The 27557-nt window shown below is 39.6% G+C and overlaps 1 protein-coding gene across 5 annotated transcripts in view; it reads right to left on the reverse strand.

The window, feature by feature from the left end:
* Uck (Uridine-cytidine kinase) overlaps positions 1-27557 on the reverse strand; it is a 184675-nt gene that overhangs the window by 71705 nt on the left and 85413 nt on the right. For 4 of the 5 annotated variants that reach the window (XR_011899294.1, XR_011899293.1, XM_072297161.1 and 1 more), the window contains exon 7: positions 456-598. Coding sequence is in view for 3 of the 5 variants with exons in the window: in XM_072297161.1 (XP_072153262.1) it covers positions 471-598 (128 nt within the window). In the remaining 2 variants the exon portion in view is untranslated. Of the gene's footprint in view, positions 1-204; positions 599-27557 lie in introns of those variants that run through there. The other variant, XM_072297160.1, reaches the window with a different exon arrangement.

The following is a 27557-nucleotide window of genomic DNA, read 5'->3' on the forward strand; positions in this document are numbered from 1 at the left end:
CTTGATTACAGAGTATCAAGGAGTCTTCTTCGAATACCATAAGTCCTAAGATATCACAAGATGCTAAACTAAACCAAAACTATGGCGAGTCTGAGATTGCATAAAAAAAAATGCAGTTTCGAGGAAACACTGTAAGTATTCAGAATTTTACCTACCATATTTAGGGCATAAAAATTACCGGATTAAGTATAATGCAACTAAGCCTTTTTGGCAAATAAAAAGAACGATCAAAGCACTCTCACTTTATTCTTCAGGACTAAAGAGTTTCCCATCTAAAGCTCAAAATCTGGTTTTTCAATACAACTTGTCTAAAATCTCTTTACTGAAAATTCATACACAGTCTTATTTATTTTATGCGTTGGCTGAACTCGCGATAGAAAAACCTTAATGAGCCTTTACATACAGTATCAGCCTTTTACATTTAAGTTAGGTACCTAGAAGTTAAACCTACAAACCTGTTGAAATAAACATTAGTGTGGACGAGAAAATTGCTTGTTTGGAGATCTGTGTGTACCGAAAGTTGAAAACTCAGTTACATGTTCTGTTCGCTGCCGATTCAAGAAATCTCTGATATGCTGCACAATCAGTTCAATGGCAACTGGAAACACAAAAATTAATTTTGAGGCTTGAGAAAGAGTAATACATTTAACTGAAAAAAAATATGGGCATTGTAAAAAAAACTTATCAAAATGGGGATGGAAGGATGGAGTAAATTATGTCTTACACATACAAACAAAGAATAACTCATTGTAGATGCTTTATTTAACCTATCCATGTACATCATAATTTTTCCAATGACTGCGCATGGAAAAAACGAGTGTTGTTAAACTCCGATGGACATACCCGATTTCCGAGATGGCTGCCCAACGAACTGCTCATCGACTCATCAAGGTTGTTAATTGTTGGCTGGGCGCTGGGCTTTTGATTTTTAATGACGTCAAAATGACGTATCGGTTATCCAAGCAAATGGGTTAATTGATTGCAGCCATTTTTTTGGGCAATTTTGTTGGATTAAACAACGCATCTTAAAATGGTATGACAAATTCAATTTTAAACATAAAAGGCTAAAAGTCATTGTCAAACAGTATTTACTAGACATGATTTCCCAAAATACCTATCATTGGCATCATTGTCAAAAAGTAGGTATGCTATCGCTAAGTGAACTTATGAGTTGCACGATAAGAATTATGTTATGCCAAAACCAGATTTCTTGCAGTGTTGACATCAGATTTGAAAAAAAAAAAATCGATTGAGGAGGTTGGTTCTACTGGACTGATAAACGACTCCAAACCTAAAAACAGGAGGTTCTTGGCTTGTGATCTTGAATTTGAGGGGGGGGGGGGGGGTGAAAAGTCACAGAATTCGATTATACCTACACAATTTTCTTCACAGTTCAATTATAAAAATCAATCAATGCTGGATTCCTTATGAAAATAACACTGGTTTAAGGTTTCTTTCTTTTTTCTTTACTTTTTAACGATTAAAAACCTTACTGAGATTACTTATAGTACCAGTCCTGAATAAGACCTCTGCAGTTCTCAATCAGTTCGTTTGCCGGATAAAAAATGAGAGTCTTTCAAAATTGAGCTTAACACGATTGATTTTAATTTTTCGGAAAGCATGTTCATGATAGGAAATTATTTTAATCTCAACAAGTATGCTCAAGGATTACCGAATAAAAAAAAAATGTCATTCTATTCTTCAGTTTATTTACACACAAGTTTATAAAAAATCTGACCCACTTAGCCTTGGTTTCCCCTCATCACTGACCGAAGTTCTTCCTATCAAATCAGTGCCTTTTACCTCAAAGCTGACTTCTTACCTAAGTTTTGCATAAATGTCCTCATCAATTACTCACGAGAAAATTACATAACGAGAAAATTGCATTGACCTCAGAGAAAAATTCACAGACCTATCACTTGCCACTTTTACAAGCACAATACCTTGAATGCCTGCTCGTCTGCCCAAGCAGCATTTCTCAACAGAGAAATCGCTATATGTGTATTGCGATTTTAACGGCGATAAAATCGCCAGGATCATCAACATCTGAGCGATTATCCTCGATCTTATCGCGATAAAATCGCGTTTTTATCGCCAGACAATTTATCGCGATATTTTTGCGATAAAAACCGCAATAAATGGCGATTTAATCTCTATTTTATTGACGAAAATTGATCACGATTTTATCGAACCAAAAATTGCAAAGTGTAGGTAGCGATTTAATCGCCATGTATCGCAATTTTTAATGCGATAATATCTCGATACATTGCAACAGATATAATCGCGATAACCAACCGATAGAATCGCTATTTGGGTATCGCGATCACTGCTACTTGGGTAATGATGCTGAGTTGACAAGTCATTTCAGTGGCAGAGATTTTTCCAGTAAGCGGTGAAGCACTTTCTAAATCCGCCTGATTTCATTCGAATTGGGCATGCCTAGATGTGCCCGGAAAGGTTGGCCGATCTAAGAGCATTTGGGCGGATCTAGGTCGGCCCGAGCAAGGTCGATAGACCTCGGTCAGTTCGTTAGAAAAGTTGAGTGTGAAAATCTCTGCAAATCGGGGGTGAGGGCTGTCCGCGTTGCCTACTACACGTTCCCCCTGTTTTCTTGTCTCACTCTGCTGTTCCCCCGATTCGATTACATTGGTCTTATGCAGATCGGGGAGGAACTAAGCAACGGAGCAGTTCAATCACAAGTGGGAACGTTTGGAGTGAGACAGCAAATCGGGGAAATCCGTCGCCAGATCAGGAAATTCAGAACAACATCTTGCTAACGGACTGACGGACCAAAGATTCTACTTCCCCGTCGGAAAAAACCTCCGGATACCGAGTTTCAGGAAAGTCCGTCGAACTGGAGCCGACTTAGCATTTTAGACCACGGTTGCCATCTTAGATTTTGAAATTTTGAAAATCCGACCAAAAATTCGAGTTCCCCGTTGAAAAATACACCCGGCTACCAAGCTTCATGAAAGTCCGTCGAAAAATACCCCCTGAAACCTGAAATTTCGTATAAATGCTGTGACGTCACGCGACAGGATTGAACCCGTTCGGCCCGGTGCGCGTGAACATCTTCGTATCTCCAATGCATTACTATACGGAAAAACAACTTTTCATTCTTACGGGCGTCCTAGGCAGCGGATTGGAATAGGAATCATTTTGATCAACTCCTCATTTCAATAGCTAAGCGTGTAAAAATTTTAAAGGAAATCGCTTCAGCCAATTTTTCTTTGGAGGGGGGGGGGCAGAGTGAGCCGGTACAGCAGCTTTATATAAAGTAACAACTAACCGTGATTGCGAGCTGACACGCCTAGCCGAGGATTGCCCCTGGACCCTCGGTTTTTCGCTTCGCGATGAACTTGCGGCTCGCGGGCCGCACCCGCCCCACATGGTTTTTAACTATGATGAGTAGACAATATCTTCGTCCTTATCTTTTTTTTCACCAAGTTTCACAGAAATCGATGATCTAGGAGCCGAGACCGCATTATAGAGCGAGGCCACCATCTTGGATTTTTAAATGTTGAAAACCTGACCAAAAATTCGAGTTTCCCGTCGAAAAATACTCCCTGAAACCGAGTTGCGCAAAAATCGATGGAACAGAAGCCGAGATAGCATTTTAGGCCACGGCCGCCATCTTGGATTTTGAAAATCTGACCAAAACTTCGAGTTTCTCGTCGAAAAGTACCTGCTGATACGTATTTTCACAAAAATCTGTCGAAAAATACCCCCCGATTCCTGAAATTTTGTCTACAATGCTGTGACGTCACGCGACACGGTCGATTGAACCTGTTCAGCACAGTGCGCGTAAATAACCTCGTATCCCCAATGCATTTTTATAGGGAAAAACAACTTTCCGCTCTTGCGGGCGTCCTGGGCAACGTTTTCTGATCGGAATAATTTTGATCAACTCCTCACGACAATTGCTAAGCGTGTACGAAGTTTAAAGGAAATCGCTACGGCCAATTTTTCGGTAGGGGGGGGGGGGGAGGGCAGAGTGAGTAACAGCAACTTTATATCGATGGTGCAAGTCGGCAATCACATAACTCGGTTTGCGACGTCGCAGACTTCCTGTCATACTTTATTTTTTAAACGGAAAACGATTCAACGGCAATTCTATAAAACTGCTATGATTTTTCTTCATTGTGCGAAGAAAACTCTGCAAAAACTTCAAGGAATGATGTCAATTAGTTCTCCTTTAAAAAAATAACATCGACGCGGAGATTTTCAGACACCGTTAACGAGTAATGTGATTGCCGACTTGCACCGTCGATATAGAGTGATAAATTCCTTCATCTTAATAATAGGTGGCGAAGCTTCGATTGATGGAGTTAGTTCGTTTACAATCTCGGACTATCATACGCGGCAGAGGTATTTCGCAGGCAGGTGATTACGTAACTTAGAGTTCGTTTTTCGTGAGTTAATATGGTTTTTAAAAAAAAATCAAAGAAAATTCCTTGAAGTATGTGCACTCGTCCCGCAAAAATACCGGAATTAAACATACGAAACACGCTCATTAACCCAATGTTTGGCACTTAAGGACGACTTTTCTCGAACATTGGGTAACACAGCAAAAAGTTACTCCAAACATTATTGATTCAGTTTTTGCGCTCTTTCCAAATGTGTACAGTTTTTAGGGTAATTAATGCTTCTATGTTTAACATTAAAAAAATACAAAGAATGGGTAAAAATGGCATCAGTGGACCGTAAGACCCTTGAAAATTCATCAGAGGCCATATATACAGCTGAAAATTAAAAGTAAGCAAAACAGTACATTACACCCCTGAAGAGTCGCCTAAGAGTCGAAGGTCAAAAACATTCAAAACAGCTACCACAAATAGAAAAAATGCTGCTGAACGCGTTTCCCCAGCCGATTATCTTTAAAGAAGGCTTAAAAACCCTAAAAACACGAATTTCTCATGAAATAGTGCATTGGCCGTTTTACTGTGCACTGTGGTTCCTTAAGATCTCTATGATAAGATGACATTCTTTTTTTTCGATGATTGTGTTTTCCTCCATTTTATAGGCATCATGGGACTATCCTCTTTTTTATGAAGCAATTTCTTCGGCTTTCAACGTATAAAACGTACTGTTAGGCGTTTTTGCCGACTTTTTTGACACAAAATTTGGAGAGAGCAGATCAAATTACCCTAGGGATCATTATGTCTTGAGTGATAAGTCTGATCTAGCGGGCATTATCAATCAAGCGCCGATAGACACACTTTCTGGCCCACTGTGCACCGCTCTCAGGTTAAAATTAAGTTGACATTAATTTGATGTATGTTAGCCCTTGACATGTAAATGGATGTCCTTAGAGTGCGTCAAAAAATAAAAGGAAGTCTGAAATGTTCCGCTCCCCAGGCGGTAATTGATGACGTTTGCTGAAAAAGCATGTTTGCCAAAATTTGGGTCAATTTCAACCATTTTAAATGGTGCCAAAGGTCAATTATGTGATGAAATTATGATATTTAGGTTTAGACCTCGATTTCGTACAAAAAACTCGATTTTACGCTGAAATCGTGCGTTTACGAGAAAAATGCCACATTACTCAAGTTGTAGAAGATGAAATTTTACTCTAAAAAGACGTCTTTATGAACGATAAAAATCAAATTGAACTAGAAAAACTCACCTCGGTATTTATTTTTTTGGTCCTCAGAATTTCCGAGGTCTCACAAAGTAGCGGTTTAAAAGGCTCATTTTTCACGAAAATAAGTCGAAACAGGGTATAAATGAACTGTAGGCAAGTGTTGAGGATGCAAATGTCATCGGACTTTACTCAGTTTCAAAACAAGTTCCAACTATTTTGCACAATCCTCCAAAAAGTGTACGGCTCGAGAAGCAGGATCGTGCTATAATAGTAAGGAAGAAGTGCGGTTTGACCGGGAAAAATTGCGTAACAAACTTTCCCCATGTAATCGTCATCAGTAGATCCTCCTGAACGACTTCCTAAAAGTTAAAAATGGTTTGATCCCGGAACACCCCTCAAAGTACTTAAAATTGAAAATGGCGGCTGTAATAAGGAGGTCCGGGTGATCGGTATTTTAAAATCCTCATTCTGTCTCATGTGAGGGATCATTTCCTATGTAATTTTGGTCGTAGATTTCATAAATGTACTCCACAAGGCCCCCCAGTCAAAAGGGGCGCTCTAAATCAAAGATGGCGGCCAAATGTGAAAGGCAGGAGGTTGCATTTTTTTAAATATTCACCGAAGGAACAAGGTAATTGGCGCAAGAGTTCTCCATTTCTTTGTAAATATAGTCGTAAACTTCATAAATGAAGGCATAACCCCCCCCCCCCCCCCCCCCCGAGCAAGAGAAGCGTCTCGAATTCAAGATTAAGTTTATGATGTGTCTAGTAATAAGACATTGATGGAAGAAAACAGGATAAATCATGTGTGCAGGGATTGCTAAAGAACGGTGAACACGCAAGACAATTGGAAGAGAGTATCTGTTGACATACATTAACTCATAAAAGTGCGAACATGCTTCCGAGCTTACGTTTCTCTCCGTATTCGTATGTTTATTTTAATTTCCTTTATTAAATACATTTATAACATCAAATTTAGGTTTCTTGGCCATAAATACATGAAAATAGAGAAACTTCACTTTCCTTCTTCCTTTGATGAATATTTAAAAAAATGCAACCTCCCGCCTTTCACATTTGGCCGCCATCTTTGATTTAGAGCGCCCCTTTTGACTGGGGGGCCTTGTGGAGTACATTTATGAAATCTACGACCAAAATTACATAGGAAATGATACGTCACATGAGACAGAATGAGGATTTTAAAATACCGATTACCCGGACCTCCTTATTACAGCCGCCATTTTCAACTTTAAGTACTTTGAGGGGTGTTCCGGGGTCGGACCATTTTTAACTTTTAGGAAGTCGTTCAGGGGTAAAATATTTCGGTAAAAATATTCGTCTCCGTTCGGTAAAATATTTGGCATAAAGTCTACCTAGGACTAGTACTTTGAAAATATGAAACATTCAGCAAAATCCAGGTGGGGCCAGAAAAAGCCCAAAACGATACTCCTCCTTTCCTATCTTTTTATTACGATTATTTTGTCAAGAAAAAATTCGCGACGCACATTAAGGGCTTTGGAAAAACGACCGCGGCCAAAAATCATAGCCCAGTGACCTTTTTTTATCGTTTTTCTATTAAACGGTTCATCTCAGAGGAAAATGTCATACGAAATTGTATAAAGAGCGTAAAATTTCCTATTGGCTGATTACATAAAATGCATTGAAAAAAATTTTTGAGACCAAGAATATGGGTTTCAAAAATTGCCGCGGCAAAAACTTCACGGGATCTGCGGCCTTTTTTCTCATTTATATCTCTTGAACGTTTCATTTTAGTGAAATGTATCATACTCTTTTTAAAGCACGTAAAATTTCCTTTCAGACAAGTCCAAAAAATAACTTTGAAACAATTCTGAGACCAAATAAAAACTATTTTTAAAAAGTGCCACGGCTAAAAATTTTCGGAACAGCGGCCTTTTCTCCTATTTTTTTATTAATCTATTCATTTTGGAGTAAAATTTCGCAGGATTTTTAGCAAAGACCGTAAAATTTCCTGTCAGCCAATTACAAAGGTATCCATAAGAAATTTCCGTGACCGCTCTAATACGGGCTTATAAAAAATATTCACGGGCAACGGGCTTGCAAAGTCGGAGGTTATCGCGGTTATCGCGCGGCACACAGATTTTTAGGTTATGTTGATGCTGCCATCTTGGAATGATACTGGACGCTGATTGGTTCAGCCTTGCGTTCGCCGCGGTCACTGGGAACGAATCAACGCGTCGCAGGTCGAAATGCTGGACGCGGCAGCTTATGACGCAGGACTCTGCGTTGCAGCTGCCGCAAGCCTTCGCGTTCATTGGAAACCAGGCTTTTAGAGATGGATATCATTTTTATCTAGAAAGAGGGCTATGGATTTAAGGGTATTGAGGTCACCGACCGAAAGAAGATATAGAGTTGAATAGGGTGGGAAGATTTCAAATTTATTTATAAGTTTAGAAAAAAGGATGTTTCTATTTTTCAGCTTTTCACATTGGAAAAGGATATGCTCTAAGTTTCCTATGGAACCAAATTCACACAAATTAGAGGTTGCTAACTTGATTCTAAACAAGTGAGTGGGGTAAAGGCCATGACCAATTCTAAGTCTAATTAAATTCGTAATAAGGGAACGTTTCCAGTCAAGTCTGTAAAACCATGGTTTGCGAGAGAGTGTAGGGATAAGTGATTTTAGTCTTTGTCCTTTCCAAGTACATGTTAACCAGTCAGAATTCCAATCATTAAAGTTTTGTTGGGAGATAAGGAAGGATACCACCTTGGGTCAGGCCTTTGGGTTGAAGGCGAGGATTCGTAAATTTATTAAAATATGAGACTATAATGTATAGTTATTTGAAATAAGGTTAAAAATAATACGGGCTGGGTCAGGATTAACACCAATCGCAATGAGTTTCTTATAAACGATTTTGTAATTAACGTTATTGTGGGCGTTTTTAATATCCAAAAATAGCGTTGCCATGTATGCTTTTTCACCAATCGCCTTATATGCATGGCTGGATATTTGAAAGTGATTATAATAAACATTTCTACCCTTTCTAAAACCGTTTTGGAAGGGCGAAAGTTTGTGATTTTTTTCGAGAAAGTACTCTAAACGGTTAAGAATTATTCTCTCAAAAAGTTTTCTATATGCTGATATAATTCCAATAGGTCTGTAGGAGGAAGGCAATTGAGGATCTTCATCTTTCTTAAGACTGGTGAAAATTTTAACATTTTTCCAGGAGTCAGGGATCTTTTTAGTAATTAGGATATTGTTAAAAATGTCAAGGAGGATAGATTGGGCTTTGCAGGGAGGGGGGGGGGCTTCTGAAATAAATTCAACCAGGGTGTTGTCTAAACCAGGATTTTTTTTTTTAAGTTTCATAATTGCCAATAGAAATTCTTCTTTCGAGCTTTTTTCAAATGAGTTAGAGAAGGATGAAGAGTTGTTCCATTGTTTTGTGAACTGAGAGTCAGGGGTAAGGGCTAGATTTAGTTCGTCAATCCAAACAAAATTAATGTCTTGATACGGGGTTAGTGATCTGTTAAGAATCTTTATTTTTTCAAAAATTTCTTTGGCAGGGGTAAAGTGATTTAGTTCATCTTTGAATTCTCTCCAATTTTTCTTTTTTGTACTTTTAACAAGGAGTTTAAATTCAGCACTGGTCTTCTTATATTCTAAAAAAGTAGAAAAAGAACAATTTCTCTGATAATCTCTTAGGAGGCAGTCACGTTTATTTTTTAACATTTGGCATTCCTCATTCCACCAGGGAATTCTTTTATATTTCTTGGGTTTAGAAAAGTTAGGGATTGTCGGGGAGGAGGGAGGAAGTTGGACATACTGTGAGTGTGGGGTTTTCAAAACTCCCTCATCTCTCACACTACTAGCGTAGGCTTCTTGAACAAAATTAGTGTAGTCTTCATATCCGTAGTAGGGGCAAGTGAGAAGTTGATTAAGGTGGGTTTTAAACAAGCTCCAGTTTTCCAGTTTTGGTAACTTTTCCAGTTTAGGAGGAGAAATTGAGGAGGTGGGGGGGGGGGGGGTTTCGATGTGGTATCTAAAGAGATTGTTTTATTTAAGACTAGCCGCTATGGCTCGCTTCGCTCGCCTCGCGTCTAGCCGGGGGCTCCGCCCCCTGAAGCCCGGTCACTCGCTTCGCGAGTGACTTACAGCTTGCAAGCGAGCCGTATTCCGTGCCGTAAATGCAAAAAGATGATAAAGTAATGTAATCCAATAAGAACTCTTTTCTGAATACATGAATACGAGAGGCATTCCTTCCTAAATTAGTTTACCTGTTTTCAGTTCCGTAATGATCTTCCTTGTAAATTTTCAAAAGAAAAACGAAATTACGCGAAATTGCCAGGAAGCATTATGGATAGTTTTCCTGTAAGGGATTTTTCTTCGGGGGGGGGGGGCGGCATTAACTGTGAGTTAGAAAAGGCGAAGTCCCTCCGGAATATGACAATGTAAGCCCTGCGCACTTGGTATTGGCCAGTAGGAGTAGCTCACTGGCGTCCTCCAGGACTCCAGCCAACACCACGCCAAAGCCACAGACTTATGAAAGAACGGGGTACAAAACGTATTACCTTATAAAAGAAGGATTTTCGGTTACTCGGCACTGACCGGCAAAATACATGTAAATTTGGAGTTACTCCTCCTAGTCGTTAGCTACTCACTCAAGGAATATTCTGCGTAAAAAATTCGAGTAAATTGTTTGAATGTGTAAATTATTAGACTCATTAATTAGTAGACGCACTAAAAAGAGACAAACTTCATGCACAGGACGCAACATTCTCGCACATGTGCACCCAGAAAATATGAGTAGAAATTTTGTAGAACGTTTCTGGCGAAAACAGGTGTACAATAGCCTCGCACTGGGTTGGACACTAAAAAACCGAGGATATTCCGTAAAAATAAAGAAAGGAAAGAAAGTATGAATAGAAATTGCTAAATATCCATTCATCGACTGGCGCGGCCGCAAAAGAACGTATCTCGCGAAAACAGAGGCAAAATAGTATCACTCAGTATCGGACACTCACAAATCGGAAATGTTCCGTGAAAAAAGAAAGAAAAATTGAGCAGATTATGTTAAGTACCCATTTATCAACTAACATAACCGTAAAAGAACGTATCCGACGAAAGCAGATGAGCGATGGGCAACCTCTCAAAAAGTCGCGAGATTTCGAAATCTAATCAGTGTTGCTCTCGAGATGCAGGATGCAGCTAAGTTGGCAGCGTACACGAATAGACTGATTTTCGGAGCAACTCAGAGGAAGCAATTCAGTCCTGAAAACATTTTGTTTCCTGTTTTTTCCCACGGTTTTCCTTTGCTCTTCGATAAAGGTGGCTGATGTAGGGGTAACGGGAGGGACGAACATAATTCTGCAGTGGTAAGGAAGAACGCCGTATGAGTCTTCAGACGTTGCCAAATTTCCCCTGGAAAACCACTAAATTTCAGGAAAATTTTTGAATGCTTGTCTACCAATTTCTTGGATAATTTTGTTTTTAATTTGATCTAAAACGTCTGAAAATTTCATGGGGAAAATATTCATTATTTTCCTCAAAAATAAACATTTTATCGAAGAAAATTTGGCAACTCTCGAATGTTCATATGTCGTTCTTCCTTAGCAGGGCAGAATTGCAAACACTGCGCTTTAAAAAAGAGACCGTTTTCGGCTTTTTTCAAAGTTTTCGGACATAACTCCAATAAAAATACAATGAGAGCATTAGCGCGAAGTTTGGATGTCGCTCCCTGGTCGGAAAATCGTGTTTTGACTTGTCTGCCGACAAAATCTCGTCAAAGCGTTCAAGAATAGCTGGGCCTGGACATGAGTCAGGAGACCAGGCGGCAGCAATAGATCTCAATTCGTCATCCTTTTTTCCCTTCCTGCTCGGCTTAATGGAGCTCCAAAAAAATTGATGAAATTTCTCTCATCGGATTCGATTTCAACTTTCTCAGTAAATTTACGCTCTGCTAAAAAAGTATATTACAATGAACTAAATTTCGTCGTGATATGTTGATAAGTAACGGAAACATCGTTCAGCAAGGTAATGCAGCAGTTGTGGTATCGATCTTAGTGTACCGTAGAATCATGTATTTTCATTAGTTTGACCACCATTCTGCTCAAAATTTCACCGCGAATCGAAAAATGTACACTGTAAAAACAATTTCCGAATAATAGAAAAAATTGCATTTTTACTGTCTTTAAATTTTGAGGGTCAGATTTTGTTTGGCATATGAGACAATAGGGCTGCGATCCCGTAGCGGGCAGCCTCGGTCTCGAGGGTTGTTAGACAAAAAGGACGGGAAAACCCATGTCATCGCGCCGCTTCGACAGTTTTATGGAACCACGTAGCTGGGGCGGCTTCCTTTTATTCAGACAGAGCAGTGCTGAGACAGAGTCCGAGTTTGACCTTCGGCTTTGGGTGACGGCTGTGTAGTAGTAATATGGAGAGGGGTCTATTTGCATCTCTCAGCGGTTTACACAGATGTGGCTGAAAAATTGGAAATTCTCATAGTTTTGGGAGCATCTAGGAGCTAGAAGCTTTCAATCGACCCAAAAATCGTAAAAATCGCCCCGGTAGATCTCTCAAAATAGACGTTACAACAGGAACATACACCAATTCCCGGGAACTTAAGGCCGGAGGGGGGTAGATTTGGCTTTAAGAGCGTCTCAGGAAGAGGAGTCTGAAAAATGTGGAAGTCTGACAGTTTTGCGAGCATCTGGAAGCTAGAAGCTTGCAGTCGACCCAAAAATCGTAAAAATCGCCCCGGTAGATCTCTCAAATTAGGCGTTACAACGGAAACATACCGCAACTCTCGTAAACTTAAGGTCGGAGGGGGGTGGATTTGGCTTCAAGAGCGTCTCAAGCGAAAGAGGCTGAAAAATTTGGAAGTCTGAAAGTTTTGCGGACATCGGGACGTCAAGGGCTTTCACCAAAGTCAAGCATCGTCGAAATCGGTCCGGTAGAACTCCAGAAATAAGCGTTACAGTGAAACCCCCAACGATTTTATTTATATAGAAGTAGGATCATGGGAAGTGGTCACTACCTCCAGTTTGGAGAGCTTTCCAGAGGGTGTTCCTACAGAATGGTTCAGAGATAAAGGCTAAATCGTTGAATCTGGGGCTACGGCCTGGAGCAGGTTTCCTTGTTGGTTGGGGGTTCAGTGAGTTGATATTGAAAAGATCTAATTGATGGGAAAGGTTAACAATAACTTCGCCTCTACGGTCACTAGATGGGTAACCCCACAGGGGATGTTCTGCATTACAGTCACCAGCCCAGAAAAGAGGTTTGCCAACCAGGTTATTGGATTCAAAGAAGGTCAAAAGGTTGTTCAGTAATAGTTTACTTGTGGGATTGATGTACTTATTCAAGAAGAAGAATTCAGATGAATTATCAAATATTAGCTTGAAGGCTTGCGTTTCAATTCTTATGTGTTTAATAGTGATGTAGCGTCTAGGGGGAGACGTTAAAATTTACATTTGATTTTAATTAGTGATAAGAGGCCACCGTAACCATCGTCGCGATTGTCTCTTAAAATTTTGTAACCTGGAAATTTGAATCGAGAGGAGTTATTTAACCAGGTTTCAGATAACAAAACTATGTCTGGCTTCAAGTCAGAAAGAAGCATTTTCAGGTCAGTTTCATTCGAATGCAAAGATCTCATATTCCAGTTCAGGATATGAAAGTTTGAAGGAAGAGTAATCAAGGTTGGATGCGACATAGGGAGAGAACGGAAGAGGGGAAAGAGGGAAAGAAGGAGGGGTTAAAAAGAAAGGGAAAAAAAAGAAAAGGATTAAGAGCAGAACTGGGTTTTAGGGGGAAAAGGATCAGGGAGCTAGAGTAGTCTCACTACCAATATCCATCAGGATTGGTAAAGAGACAGGTTCAGAAGGTTGAGTTTGAGTGCGAGGGGGTGTACTGATAGTGGGTTGTGCTGAATTTGTATTTTTAGTTTGAAAATTGGTTGGGGTTATTGATTTTGTACAAGAAGAAGAAGGTTTGTAGTGTTGTTGGGACGCTTGTTTATGTCCAGTGTTAGGTGGTTGTACAGAGGATCTAGGGGAAAGGGTTTGTTTCGTAGGTATGGTGGATGAGTTAGGATATGGAGAATTTTTGTTGAAAGGGGGAGGAGTCAATTTAAGTTGCTGTCGAGCTAAGTGGGATTGAGAGAATAGACTTGCTTCCTTTAATCGGAGAGGGCCAGAAACCTTAATTCTGCTCATTGATTGGTTTAAGCACTTGAGTAGAAGAAGATTGGTTTTGATAGTTTTTAAGCCATTTATGGGATGGCATGACCGGATCGTTAAGCTCTGAAATCTTAACTTTCTTTCTTACAGGAGAAGGGGAAAGAACAATTTCTGAATAGGGTCTTCTAAAGTCGTCGATAGAATATTGGAAGTTATCAGGACTTGTTTGTTCTTGGTCAGTGTTTGAGGTTAGGACTAGATACTCGTTTTTCAGAACTGGAAAGTTCTTGGGATCGATGTCTTCGATAGAAATGATCTCTCCTGCCTTAACTTTATTCTGGATTGCTAATAATCTGTCATTCAGGGTCAATTTGATGTTTTTAGTTTTCATCACCTCAAGCTTTTTGGTCGCTTCATGGAAGCTAAGGTTTTCAAAGGCCATAATTTTTTTAATAGGTTTCTGTTCAAGGAGGGAAGGGCAGGAAGGGTCGAAAGTTTTGTGAGGGCCTTTGCAATGAAGACATTTGGTTGCATTAGGGCAGATATCATGAGCAGCATGTTGGTCTGAGCAGTTTGGGCACCGATTAAGACCTTTACAAGTTAAGATCCCCTTGAATTCAGGACGGTGGCCGTAATTTAAGCAGTTAGAACAGGTTGTAACATTAGATGTAGGGGCTAGCTTTACAACGAGAATAGAAGATGTAGAAGAAATCAGGACGGGTAGTACCTTCCCATAGAAGTTCAAGCTTAGGGGTGGGAAATAAAACACCTTTCTCATTTCTTCGGAAGATACGTCGAACTGAGATAACATTAGAATATTTATCTTTTAGGTAGTTGCCTATTGATTCGATGCCGAGATCTATATGTACATCATTGATTACTGACCTACGAGTAATATAATTAAGGGGAATGAAAACCCTAGCATTTTCGTAGGGGAGAATAGATTTGTGATTGGAAACCAGAGTATTGGCATGATCACGTTTCATAAATTCAATGTTGACTAAATTTTTGTTAATCTTTTTGATAGACTTTATACCAAGAACAATGCATCTATAAAGAGATTCTCCTATAAGGGTAGCATGTTTGTTACCTAAGCCATCATAAGATAAAGAGATAACAAAGGGGCCTGTTGAGTTCTCAGGGTAAAGTAGATCCTCTATATTCTTTAGAGTGATAGTTCTTCTACTTTCAACAGAATTAACTAATGGATCAGCGATTGTGGGACCAGGAACTGTTTGGGGGGTACCACCAGGGGGGTCCCCTGGATCTACTGGAGGATCAGACATTTAGGCTGTCATAGGGAGACAGAGGTTAGAAAAGACGGACTTACCACATGGGCACGGAGTTAGATTAACAAAAAAACTTAGAAAAGGATAAAAAGAAACAACCAAGGAAAAAGGACTAGAAAAAGGGGGATAAAAACTAATTGGAGGGCATAAGAACAAAAAGGAACATAAAAAACGAAAACAGAAGAAGAAAACTAACGAGAACCGAGAGAGAAAAGCGGAGCAAAAACGCACAAAACACTAGTCAGCTCGGTGGATCGAAGGAGAGTGATCTTATCAGTTGTATTCCGTCCTCGCAAGTTTCAAACCCTAATTTTAAGAATTTCACCCTAGGACGCGGATCGTGGATCGTGACACCTAGGATCATGACCCCCCCCCCCTTTACACTCCAAGGGAGGCTGTGGGGGGGCTTCGAGACCATGAAATTTGGATTCCTTGGGGTCAATTCCCTGTTCAACCCCGCGGTCCCCGACGTCGTCCCACCTGAATCAACCGACAAAAAGGCCTGATACGGGTACTTTGGGACACCCTGTACTTGGTCTGGTTTCAATCAAATAAATAAATTGACACTTTCTGGCCAAACTTTGCAACTGCAAAAAACAAAAATATGGCAATCGCGCGTGTTTATATGGAATTAGATTTGAAATTATCCAAATAGTGTATAATGGTAAGTTATTTCATATTTTTTTAAGATAATTACAACTCTATATCTATATTGCACCGTCAGCCACGTCATTATCGCGTACGTAACTTTCTTTTTGTATTATTTAAGTTTTATATTATTATCAACAAAAAACTACGGACCAGTCTTAAGGGAAAAGTGGGCCCAGTTAAATCGGCTGGTCTTTCGATATATGTTGTAGGTCTTAACGTACTGATCAAAGGTGTCCATGGTTGTTTCTTCCTATCTCGAAGTTTTACCCCCATTTTGGGAATCAAAGTTGCCAATTCAGTGTATAATTGGAAGTTTTGACACCCGGGTTTGTTGGTCGCCTATAAGAATCTGTAACGGTTTTTTGAGTCTATTATATCCTCTGAATAGGGTAGAGAACATTCGAACTCAGAAACTGAACAACTTTGCCTTATAAGGAAGGGGGGGGGAGTGTATACGTCACCAATTTCAGCATCGGCGAGTCGCATAAAACCAATTCTTTCGCCATGTCTTGGAGAATTTTTTATGCAAATGATTGCGACCGCATCTTGAAAGTTCGACTAAGATGCGGCTCAGAATATACCTCCGGTGGGGGGGGGGGGCGGTGGGGCCGATGACTGGAATATATCATAAGAATCGTGCACTTCTGGAAGAAAGAATGACATTTTCAGGGATTCATCTCTACCCTATAGACATTCGATTTAGACATAGACCCCAAAAATCTGAGCCCCCTGGGAGAGGGGTGGGGGCCCCCAAAGTTTGAATTTTGAATAACTGCTGTACAGTTAATGTTAGCGTGGTTTTTTTTACAGCAGGACGATGGGAAATTTTATTAGGAACAAAAATGGGTTTTTATGAATTTTTCTGTGGGATCGATATTTAAGGCGCGAAACGGGAAAAATCATCGGGGGACGGGAAGCCGGCCGTTCTGAGGCAGATTCGCGCGCTGCGCTGCCTGTCCCGAGTCCTGCGCACGGCAGTGTAGTACGGTGTTACCGACGAAACAACAGCTGATCTTTGTTTAATCTCAATGATGCGCGCTTTAAAATAAATAATTATAAATATACTGTCGGTGCTATATAAATATACTGTGAACGGTGCTGCCTAAATACTTTTGTTTAGTATTATAAGATCTAATTTTTATGAGTAATACATAAAAAAGCACAAGGCAAAATACTTTAATGGAAGAGCGCCGCACAGTGGATCGAGTCAATAGGAGGGGTTGGCCATTGCACATCACGCGTCTTGTTTTCTCTGATTACAGAGCCCTCCCGCCCTTAGAAAAAAACGCTTCCCAGCCACATTGGAAACGAAAGGTAGATTTCGACTAATCGTTTCTATGAAACAATTGCGCCTAATGAGCCTGACAGGTCGGCGAATCGTCCCCCTTGAACTTGAGATTTTCCGGATAAGGGGTGGTTTTAGAGGGTAGGTGAATGTAGGTTGTTTTGAAGGCCACGACGAGACGAGTTTTTTGAGGTATCTCTGACTAAGATTGGACGAGTCTGAAAAATCATCCCCCTTTGGACTTGAGATTTTCTGGATAAGGGGTGGGCCGATTTTCACGAAAAAGGAAACTTGATGTAGACCTCATGGCAGTGAAGAGCCATGCTTAGTTTTGTTTTGATCGTATCGATAGTTCCGAAAAAAAAAAAACCGTCGCAAAGTTTCGTTAGATCCCATATATATATATATATATATATATATATATATATATATATATATATATTCGGATTGGGACATCAATTCTTATTCGAGTTTGATTTGCTCTTCGGTTTTTTAGTATTTTCAGATAATTATGTATGCTTTGTGCCCGCATTTTTTGTAGAACCGTGTTCAGTTTTTTAAGCCGCTTCTTTTCATCCATTTACTTCGGCAATTATGTGGAGTGACTGAAAGATCTCTTGTATTTTTGAACTAATTGCTTTCCAAGCTCCATTATGAAGAAGGGAAAAGTGAAAAACTTTAAAACAGCTGATTCATGCATTGTTTCCCAAAATTCCACAAATGAGTCGTCTCCAACGTCCTCTCAGCTGAGTCCTTTGTCCAATGATGTAACTCCTTCAATCTCTATTTCTCAGAATAACAACATCACCCATGCCCCTGCTACCAACTTAACAGGTGATCAAAATAACAATAATAACCTTATTAAACCCAACCTCTCTTTTGCTCATGCCGTTGCCGATACAGCCCCCTCAATTACTAAAGAACACGCTGTAATAATTCCAGCCCATGATTCAATCCCTCTTTTGGAGTACCTTCAACAAATTAGTGAATTCGCCTCTCCTAGTGACATCTTATATGCATCTCCGATTTCCTTTAATAGGATTTGTATCTATTTCAAGTCAAGGAAATCCGTACCTACATGAAACTGCTCAAAAGATCATACACCACAGTGGGTTTTAACTAAATCTAATTAAGAAAATGAAAGTCCCCATGTCTGAAAGCGGAAAAGTATAGCGAAACACCTCAGGAAAACATCCCCGCTGAAAAGAAAATCATTCGTTGGGCCGTTTTTTTTTTTGCCCACCCAAAGCCAAAATGGCGGCCGATATGCGCCGCCGCGGGGTGCAAATGTTACAACTCCCTCAAAATGTCAAGTGACACATCGATTCCTATGTAATTTTGGTCGTAGAATCCGAATATGAGGTCAGAAATTCCTCACGACTAAAAGGGATCGCGCAAATTCAAGATGGCGGCCAAAAATAGGCCCCGGAGTAAAAATTCTCAATTCCAGCTTTTGGTGACGAGTGAGATGTCTTTTTTTATGTTTTTTGGGTCATAGAATCCAAATTTGAGGTCGAAAATTCCCTTCTGGCCGACAGGGATCCCTCAAATCCAAAATGGCCTCCATTTTGGGGATGACATATTATTTCCGAAAGACTCGTATAATCGAGTGAGGTGTCTTTTTACATGATTTTTGGCCCACATGATCAGAAACTGGGATCCAAACTGTGTCCCTGTGGGCCGGAAGGTAAGATTTGTCCCTTAGCACCTTGATTGTATCGTTTTTATCAACTATTTAAATAAAAACTCAGAATTTCACTGTTAGAATGGCGCCAACCCCACCAAGAATGCTCTATTCTTACAAATAATGTTTGACCTTTTTGCCTAGCAGGGGATATAGTCCCCTGCTTCACAAAAAAACTAGGGCAAGAGAAATAGGAACATAACAAAAATTATCTTCTTTAAACAGAGAAACAGTGAAAACAGTGAAATTCTGAGTTTTTATTAAAATAGTTGATAAAAACGATACAATCAAGGTGCTAAGGGATAAATCTTACCTTCCGGCCCACAGGGACACAGTTTGGATCCCAGTTTCTGATCATGTGGTCCAAAAAACATGTAAAAAGACACCTCACTCGATTATACGAGTCTTTCGGAAATAATATGTCATCCCCAAAATGGAGGCCATTTTGGATTTGAGGGATCCCTGTCGGCCAGAAGGGAATTTTCGACCTCAAATTTGGATCCTATGACCCAAAAAACATAAAAAAAGACATCTCACTCGTTACCAAAAGCTGGAATTGAGAATTTTTACTCCGGGGCCTATTTTTGGCCGCCATCTTGAATTTGCGGGATCCCTTTTAGTCGTGAGGGATTTTTGACCTCATATTCGGATTCTACGACCAAAATTACATAGGAATCGATGTGTCACTTGACATTTTGAGGGAGTTGTAACATTTGCACCCCGCGGCGGCGCATATCGGCCGCCATTTTGGCTTTGGGTGGGCAAAAAAAAAAAAACGGCCCAACGAATGATTTTCTTTTCAGCGGGGATGTTTTCCTGAGGTGTTTCGCTATACTTTTCCGCTTTCAGACATGGGGACTTTCATTTTCTTAATTAAATTTAGTTAAAACCCACTGTGACACACGAAAGAAGGCCCATTGGTTATCCGAAGAATGATTAATCCTGATGTCAGATTAATATTTTCTAATGTCATTCCTACATTACCTAATCAAAAACTCATCAACGCTGTCTCTGAATTTGTTACACCAACCTCTCAGATGCAGAACGTTTCTACAGGTCTTAAAGATCCTATGTTTGCTCATGTTCTGTCTTTTCGTAGACAAATTTATGTCAAAAGGGAGGCAAAAAATATCCAGCTCCCCCCCTCAGTAATCATTAACCATAATGGCGAAGAAATAAAGGTATTCCTATTTTTTGGAGATACAAAACCAATAAACACGACTGAAAAACAAACATCGCGAACTGGAGCAAACATCAATACTAGAATTGCTAATATTCAATCTGAAACAGTCAAAACGCGGGAATTGGAGATTTCGTCTAAAAATCCTTCTCATAGTAGTACTTCTCAAACCATCCCGCCTCAGCAAAAATCTCCTCAAACTCATCCAGTTGATGAACCCCAATCTGATGCTCCTCAAACAGAGGTTTCCTCCTTAAACGTCTCGCATTCCAATAATACTGATCTTTCCTCCACGGGTGTTCTCCACAAAGATTTACAACACAATGCTTCTCACATTGTTCAGAACACCAGAGATTCAACCGAAGATTTATCTTCGGATAGAATTTCAAATATTCAAGAAGAGGAAACAAATTTAATTATGGATACTACTGGCGAGATTTCGCAAACTACAGATGTTCCCAAGAAGAGAAAATCTAGCTCATCCCCAGAATCTGTCGAATCGCGGAAAAAATTTAACTCTAAAAAACAAAATAAGAAACAATTGACCGCTCAACAGGAAATAGATTCATTCTCTGAATCTTCTGATGAGGAACCTTTCACCTCACACTGCACATTGCAACATGCCATCTCGGAAGCTGTTGAGAAGCATAACTTTGAGATCGAATCGGAGGTGCTTTTACTCCTGCTGGAAGAAATAAAAGGGAAGAGAAAGCCTGTTCCCATGATTAGAAAATATACAGATGATTTCCAGGGTTTCATAAAAGTTCTTTCAAGCTCAATCACTTATTCCCTTCCTCCAGAAATTAAAGGAAGATTATCTCGTCTTATTACCACATTACATGCTGCATCAGATTAAAGGTCAACAAAATTTTTGTAAAATTCCATGCCAACATTACTCCAGTGGAATTTAAACAGCGCTATCCAAAAGCGCGCTGAATTACGAAAGCTTATAAGAGACCATGATCCATTCGCTATCACTTTACAAGAAACCCAGCTTACTCAAAAACACATGAGTACAATATTAAAGGCTACCAAATACACAGGAAAGATTTTCTTGAAGGAAACAGGGCTTGTAATGGTGTTGCGATTTTAGTAAAAGACTGTTATCAGCACAAGCTGCTTCCTCTGAACACCAATCTCCAAGCAGTTGCAATTTAGGTTACTCTCAATGTGCTGATGACAATTTGCTCTATTTATATTCCGCCTAACGCAAAAATAACCGTGCAAGACATAGAAAATATCCATAACCAACTCCCTGCTCCATACATACTTTGCGGAGACTTCAATGCCCACAATTATCTGTGGGGCTCAAACCATTCGAGTTTTACAGGAAAAATTATTGAATCTTTTATAGATAACAGCAACACATTTTTACTTAATGATGGCTCGCCCACCCACCTCTCCTCTGCCACAGGCTCTTTCTCTGCCATTGATCTCTCTCTCTGCTCTCTTAATGTTGCCCCCACAATAACATGGAGGGTTCATGATGATTTATGTTCATCAGATCATTTTCCCATTTTCATAAAAATAGGTCCTGAGACACCTAGAACCAAGAAGAAAAAATGGGTGGTAAATAAAGCTGATTGGGAATTGTTCAAGAATTCGATTAATGTAAACCCTGAGAATAATCAAAGCCCTCAAGATATGCTCTCTCATCTCTCTGATCAAATGCTACACGCTGCTGCCGTCTCCATTCCTCAAACTTCCACAGAAATTTCAAAATTTCCCGTTCCCTGGTGGAACGATCAGTGTAGAGACTCAATTAGAGAGAGGCAAAAACTCCTTCGAACCTATAAAAAACATCCTACAATTGAAAATTTAATTCAATACAAAAAAGCTAAAGCAATAGCTCGCCGAACAGTTCAATCTAGCAGAGCCTCAAGTTGGAAAACTTTTGTCCAGTCTATAAATTCACATACAACTTGTGGTCAAGTGTGGTCTCAAATTAAAAAACTCACTGGATCACCTGACCAGACCCATATTCCATCTCTAGAATCTAGAACGGGAGAATTTCTGACGGACCCACAGCAAATAGCTGAGGAACTTGCCGAACATTTTAGCTCAGTAAGTAGCGATATTCACTATTCCGAAAAATTCTACCAACATAAAATTGAGGCAGAGCAGGAAAAATTAGATTTTTCTTCAGACAATCAAGAACCTTACAATCAGAAATTTTCTTTAAAGGAACTAAATAAAGCTATCTGTGCTTTGAAGAGCTCAGCGCCTGGACCAGATGAGATACATAATCTTATGATAAAAAATCTCCCTTCCTATTGCAAAGAATATCTTTTAAAAATCTTCAATCTCTTTTGGAGCTCAAACCAGTTCCCAACAGAATGGCTTGAATCAACTATTATTCCGATTGCAAAACCTGGAAAAGATAAGACCAAACCTTCCAGTTATAGGCCAATTTCGCTTACCTCCACCCTTTGTAAACTGTATGAATCTATGATTAATAAGAGACTCATCTACACTCTTAATCAAAAATCTGCTTGGAATAACATCCAGTCTGGAGCTCGGAAAAATCGGTCTACTTACGATCACCTCATTAAAATTCAAAGTACTATTCAGGAAGGTTTTCTTAAAAGATTAGATACATACGCCATTTTCTTTGACATAGAGAAAGCGTATGATACCACTTGGCGATACAACATCCTCAAAAATCTACATAAATGGGGTTTCCGAGGCCACCTTCCTTTTATGATCACAAACTTCTTGAAACGTAGACTTTTTAGAGTAAGAATAGGAAATATCTATTCTGAAATTCACGAATTATTGAATGGAATTCCTCAGGGAAGTGTTTTGAGTTGCACGCTTTTTGCCATTGCAATTGACTCAATCTTAGAATGCATTCCAAAGTCAGTCGAAACATCTCTATTCATGGACGATTTCTGTATTTACTTCAATGTTAAAAACCCTAGAATATCCACAAAACTCTTCCGAATCTGTGTACAAAAACTTCAAGATTGGGCAGACAAAACAGGTTTCAGCTTTTCACCTCAGAAGACAGTTGGAATGATCTTTAGCAGGAAGAAAAAACTACCAAAACCCCCGAAAATTTTTCTCTCTGGTAATCAAATCTTTTTCAAGACAACAGTTACGTACTTAGGACTAATTTTTGATCAAAAAATGACTTGGGCTGACCACATTTCAAATCTTGTGGCTAAATGTAAACGAAGAATGAACATATTAAAGTACCTTTCAAATACAACCTGGGGAAGCGATAGAATCACTCTTCTCACCTTATATAGAAGCCTTATCAGATCAACCATAGATTATGGATGTTTCATCTACCAGAGTGCAGCGGATTTTCATTTGAGAAAATTAGACTCTATTCACACTTCATCACTTCGCATAGTTCTGGGGGCATTTAGAACAAGCCCCTCTCTGTCCATTTGCGCAGAAGCAGGGGAACCACCTCTCTATTGGAGACGCCAAAGACTACTTGCAGGCTATATCGCCAAGGTTATGAGTCTCCCTAATCATCCCACTTATTCTTCTCTTTTTTCCAAACAATTAGAGGATACGGCCACTGTTAAAACTATTTCAAAATGTGTCACTACAATGCTTGATGATTTCAAGTCAAAACATAACATCAAACAGTTGCTAACAACTAGATGTGAAATTCCTCCTTTTCCACCCTGGTTTCAGACTATGATCAATATAGACACCTCTTTAAGCTCTGTCAAGAAAAATGATATTAGTGTTCAACAGCAACAAACTCGTTTTTCCAACTTCCTAGAAAAGTATGATGGTTATAGGCGGCTGTACACGGATGGATCGAAGACAGAAAATGGTGCTGGCTGTGCTTTTGTTGAACTTGAAGAAAATATGTCCTTTTTACAAATTCTCTCTCCTTTGTCTTCTGTTCTTACAACAGAACTCTATGCAATTCTGGAAGCCGTTAGGTACACTAAAACGATAACTTTCTCGCAGCCTCAAAAATTTTTGCTAATGTCCGACTCCCTCTCTGGTCTTACAGCCATAGAAAATCAAGGAGATAACCCTCTTCTCTTTGACATTTCTGCTCAACTTCAAAATTCACCCATAGAGTACAATAGAGTCGCAAAGTACTGGAGCGCCGATGAAGCCAATCCATGAACAGGCGTTTCCGAGCCGCGTGTGCTCCGAAAAGTGTGAACCATTTGTGAACCCAACGGCATTTTGTAACACGGCGGCTTACGGAGAGATCAAGAACTGCTTGTGTTTTTTAGGTATTTTATAATTCAATCAGCATTAATTTTTGCAAATTTTGCTATTTAAAGGTAGTCAAAGTCATAATGAATCCATTGATGTATATTACTCCTGGATAATATTCATATTGGGATTTAATTTCTGACTTATACCAAGTGTGAACCAACCGGCATTTCTTATCACGGCGGCTTACGGGAAAAGCAACGACTGCCTGTGTTTTTTCGACATTTTTTAATTCCATCGATATTAATTTGTGCAAATTTTGCTATAATTAGATAGTCAAAGCCATAATGAATCCATTGATGTATATTACTCCTGGATAATATTCATACAGGGATTTAATTTCTGACTTACACCAAGTGTGAACCAACCGGAATTTTTTAACACGGTGGCTTATGGAGAAATCAAGGACTGCTTGTATTTTTTCGACTTTTTTAAATTCCATCGGTATTAATTTGTACAAATTTTGCTTTAAATAGATATCCAAAGCCATAATGAATCCATTAATGTATGTTACTCCTGGATAATATTCATATATGGACTCAATTTCAGACTTATTACCGGCCTACTTGGTTGGTTCAATGTGTGTGGACCTAGCCGACGAACGGAGCCGAGTCGGGAGTGGGGAGCGCTGAGCGCGAGTCTCTGCGTATGCGTATGCGTCGTCGCTAGTCGCCGCACACTAGTCTCCGGAGAACTGGACAAAACAGCCTCGAAAAGTGACTTCAACGGCGATCCAGTACTTTGCGACTCTATTGTACTCTATGAATTCACCACATAACATCATTATGGCTTGGATCCCGGGTCATTCGGGAATCATCGGTAATGAAACAGCGGATATTATTGCCAAGTCTTGTTGTAATCCAAATAGTCCCCCTCTACACACACATTTCGTTCCTCCACAAGATTTGAAAAAAGCGCTCCAGTCTCACATCAATGATTCCTGGGAATACTACTGGATGAACAATGACAAAAACTTACTTCAAAGAAGACCTAAGCCATATGATAACACCTCCTTCAACAAACACTGCGCCTGCGAAGTCCAAATTGCGTGACTGCAAATCGGCCATACTTTTTTCTCTCATTCTCATTTAATCTCAAAATCTCCAGTTCCTTTATGTTCTCTTTGTCAACACTCCCCCCTTACGATCGACCATATTTTACTTTCTTGCCCTAAAACCTATGCCACACGTGTCAAAATTCGAAGTTCCCTCCCTCTTAACATCCACCCTTTGTGTTCAGATAGTCCAATGGTAGTAACAGAAATTTTTAAACTCTTCAAGAAATTAAATTTAAAAATTTAAAATTGCCTAGTCCCCGACGTAAATAGCCTAGATGCTGATCGTCGTGTGTATATGTATATATATATATATATATATATATATATATATATATATATATATATATATATATTCTTATGGAGTAGGAGTCGTTGCACCATGCAAGATTTCCGGAGTTGTTGCACCATCGTCGAAACCCGTATATATAACGAGGGAGGGAGTGAAAACATTGTTGCCCGTTTATTATAAAGACCCAATTTCGATGATTGATCAATATATTCCTTAAAAATTATACATTTGCAACTTAAAAATCCGCATACGTACTAGGAGTTATTGCACCATGGTGGAAGCATTACGTAGTAGGAGTTATTGCACCAGGTGCAAGTACTCCACTGCCGGGATTTATATAATCAACATACTTCAGGTTTTGATGATATCGACCGTTCATTTTAAAGAAGAATGTTTAATGATATTTTTTGAATGGTGGTTATTTATTTTTAAGCAAATTACAAAAAAAAAAATCTAAAATTAAAAATGCTTGTGAACGAAGATATGGTTTTCAATAACGATATCTTCTATCTGTAAAATTAAATCTTTAAGATTTTTTTGTCCTCCTTATTCGATCTCGGAAATTACAAACTTGCAGATTTGCCAGCACCCGTTACTTATTCGAATCGCATGCCCGACGTTGCAAAATTTACCTTAAACTGATAACGACTTGGTTTCGTCTTTGCCGCCAGACGATTTATCCTCCTTCAATCTCGGCAATTTTCGGACCAATTTACACCGTATTTTTGCAAATGAAAACTCTTAGTCTCTAAATGAACCACCACCCCTCGGTTTTTCGATTTGCGCAACCGACGTTGCAAAATTTACCTCGAATTCGTAACAAAATACTTTCGTCTTTGTCGCAAGCCCGCTTATCCTCCTTCAATTTTGGCAATTTTCGAATTAATTTTCCTCGGATTTTTGCAAATGCAAGCTTTAGGTCGCTACATGTACCAACTACCCTCGGTTTTTCGATTTGCGCAACCGACGTTGCGAAATTTACCTCGAATTGAGGACAAAATATGTTCGTCCCACCCGCCACTAAAAGTTTTTCCTCCTTCCATCTCGGTAATTTTCTGACCAATTTACCACGGAATTTTTGCAAATGCAAGCTCTTAGTCTCTGAAAGTACGAACACCCCTCGCTATTTCGATTTACGCAACCGACGTTGCAGAATTTACCTCGAATTGGTAACAAAATACTTTCGTCCATGCCGCCAGACCGTTTATTCTCCTTCAATCTCGGCAATTTTCGGACCAATTTACACTGAATTTTTGCAAATGAAAGCTGTTAGTCTCTGAAAGTACGAACACCCCTCGCTATTTCGATTTACGCAACCGACGTTGCAAAATTTTGCTTGAATCGAGGACAAAAGACTTTCGTGTTTGCCGCCAGACCGTTTATTCTCCTTCAGACTCTGCAATTTTCAGACCAATTTACCCGAAATTTTTGCAGATGAAAGCTGTTAGTCTCTGAAAGTACGAACACCCCTCGCTATTTCGATTTACGCAACCGACGTTGCAATATTAACCTCGAATTGATAACAAAATACTTCTGCCTTGCCGCCAGACCGTTTCACCTCCTTCAATCTCGGCACTAATTGGACCGATTTACCCCATATTCTAGCAAATGAAAGCTCAGTGTCTCTAAATGTACCCACACCCCTCGGTTTTTCGATTAGCGAAACGGACGCTGCAAAATTTACCTCGAAATGGTAACAAAATACTTTCGTCAATGCCGCCAGACCGTTTATACTCCTTTCAATCTCGGCAATTTTTGGACGAATTTACCTCGGATTTTTGCAAATGAGAGCTGCAGGTCTCTAAATGTACCAGCACCCCTCGGTTTTTCGATTGACGCAACCGACGTTGCAAAATTTACCTCGAATGGGTAACAAAATACTTCCGTCTTTGCCGCCAGACCGTTTATTCTCCTTCAATCTCTGCATTTTTCGGAACAATTTACACTAAATTTTTGCAAATGAAAGCTCTAAGTCTCTGAAAGTACGATCACCCCTCGCTTTTCAATTTACGCAACCGACGTTGCAAAATTTACCTCGAATGGGTAACAAAATACTTCCGTCTTTGCCGCCTGACCGTTTATTCTCCTTCAATCTCGGCACCTATTGGACCGATTTACTTCATATTCTAGCTAATGATAGCTCAGTGTATCTAAATGTACCGACACCCCTCGGTTTTTTGATTAGCGA

The sequence above is a fragment of the Bemisia tabaci genome, chromosome 2 (assembly GCF_918797505.1).
Source record: "Bemisia tabaci chromosome 2, PGI_BMITA_v3".
NCBI lineage: Eukaryota > Metazoa > Arthropoda > Insecta > Hemiptera > Aleyrodidae > Bemisia > Bemisia tabaci.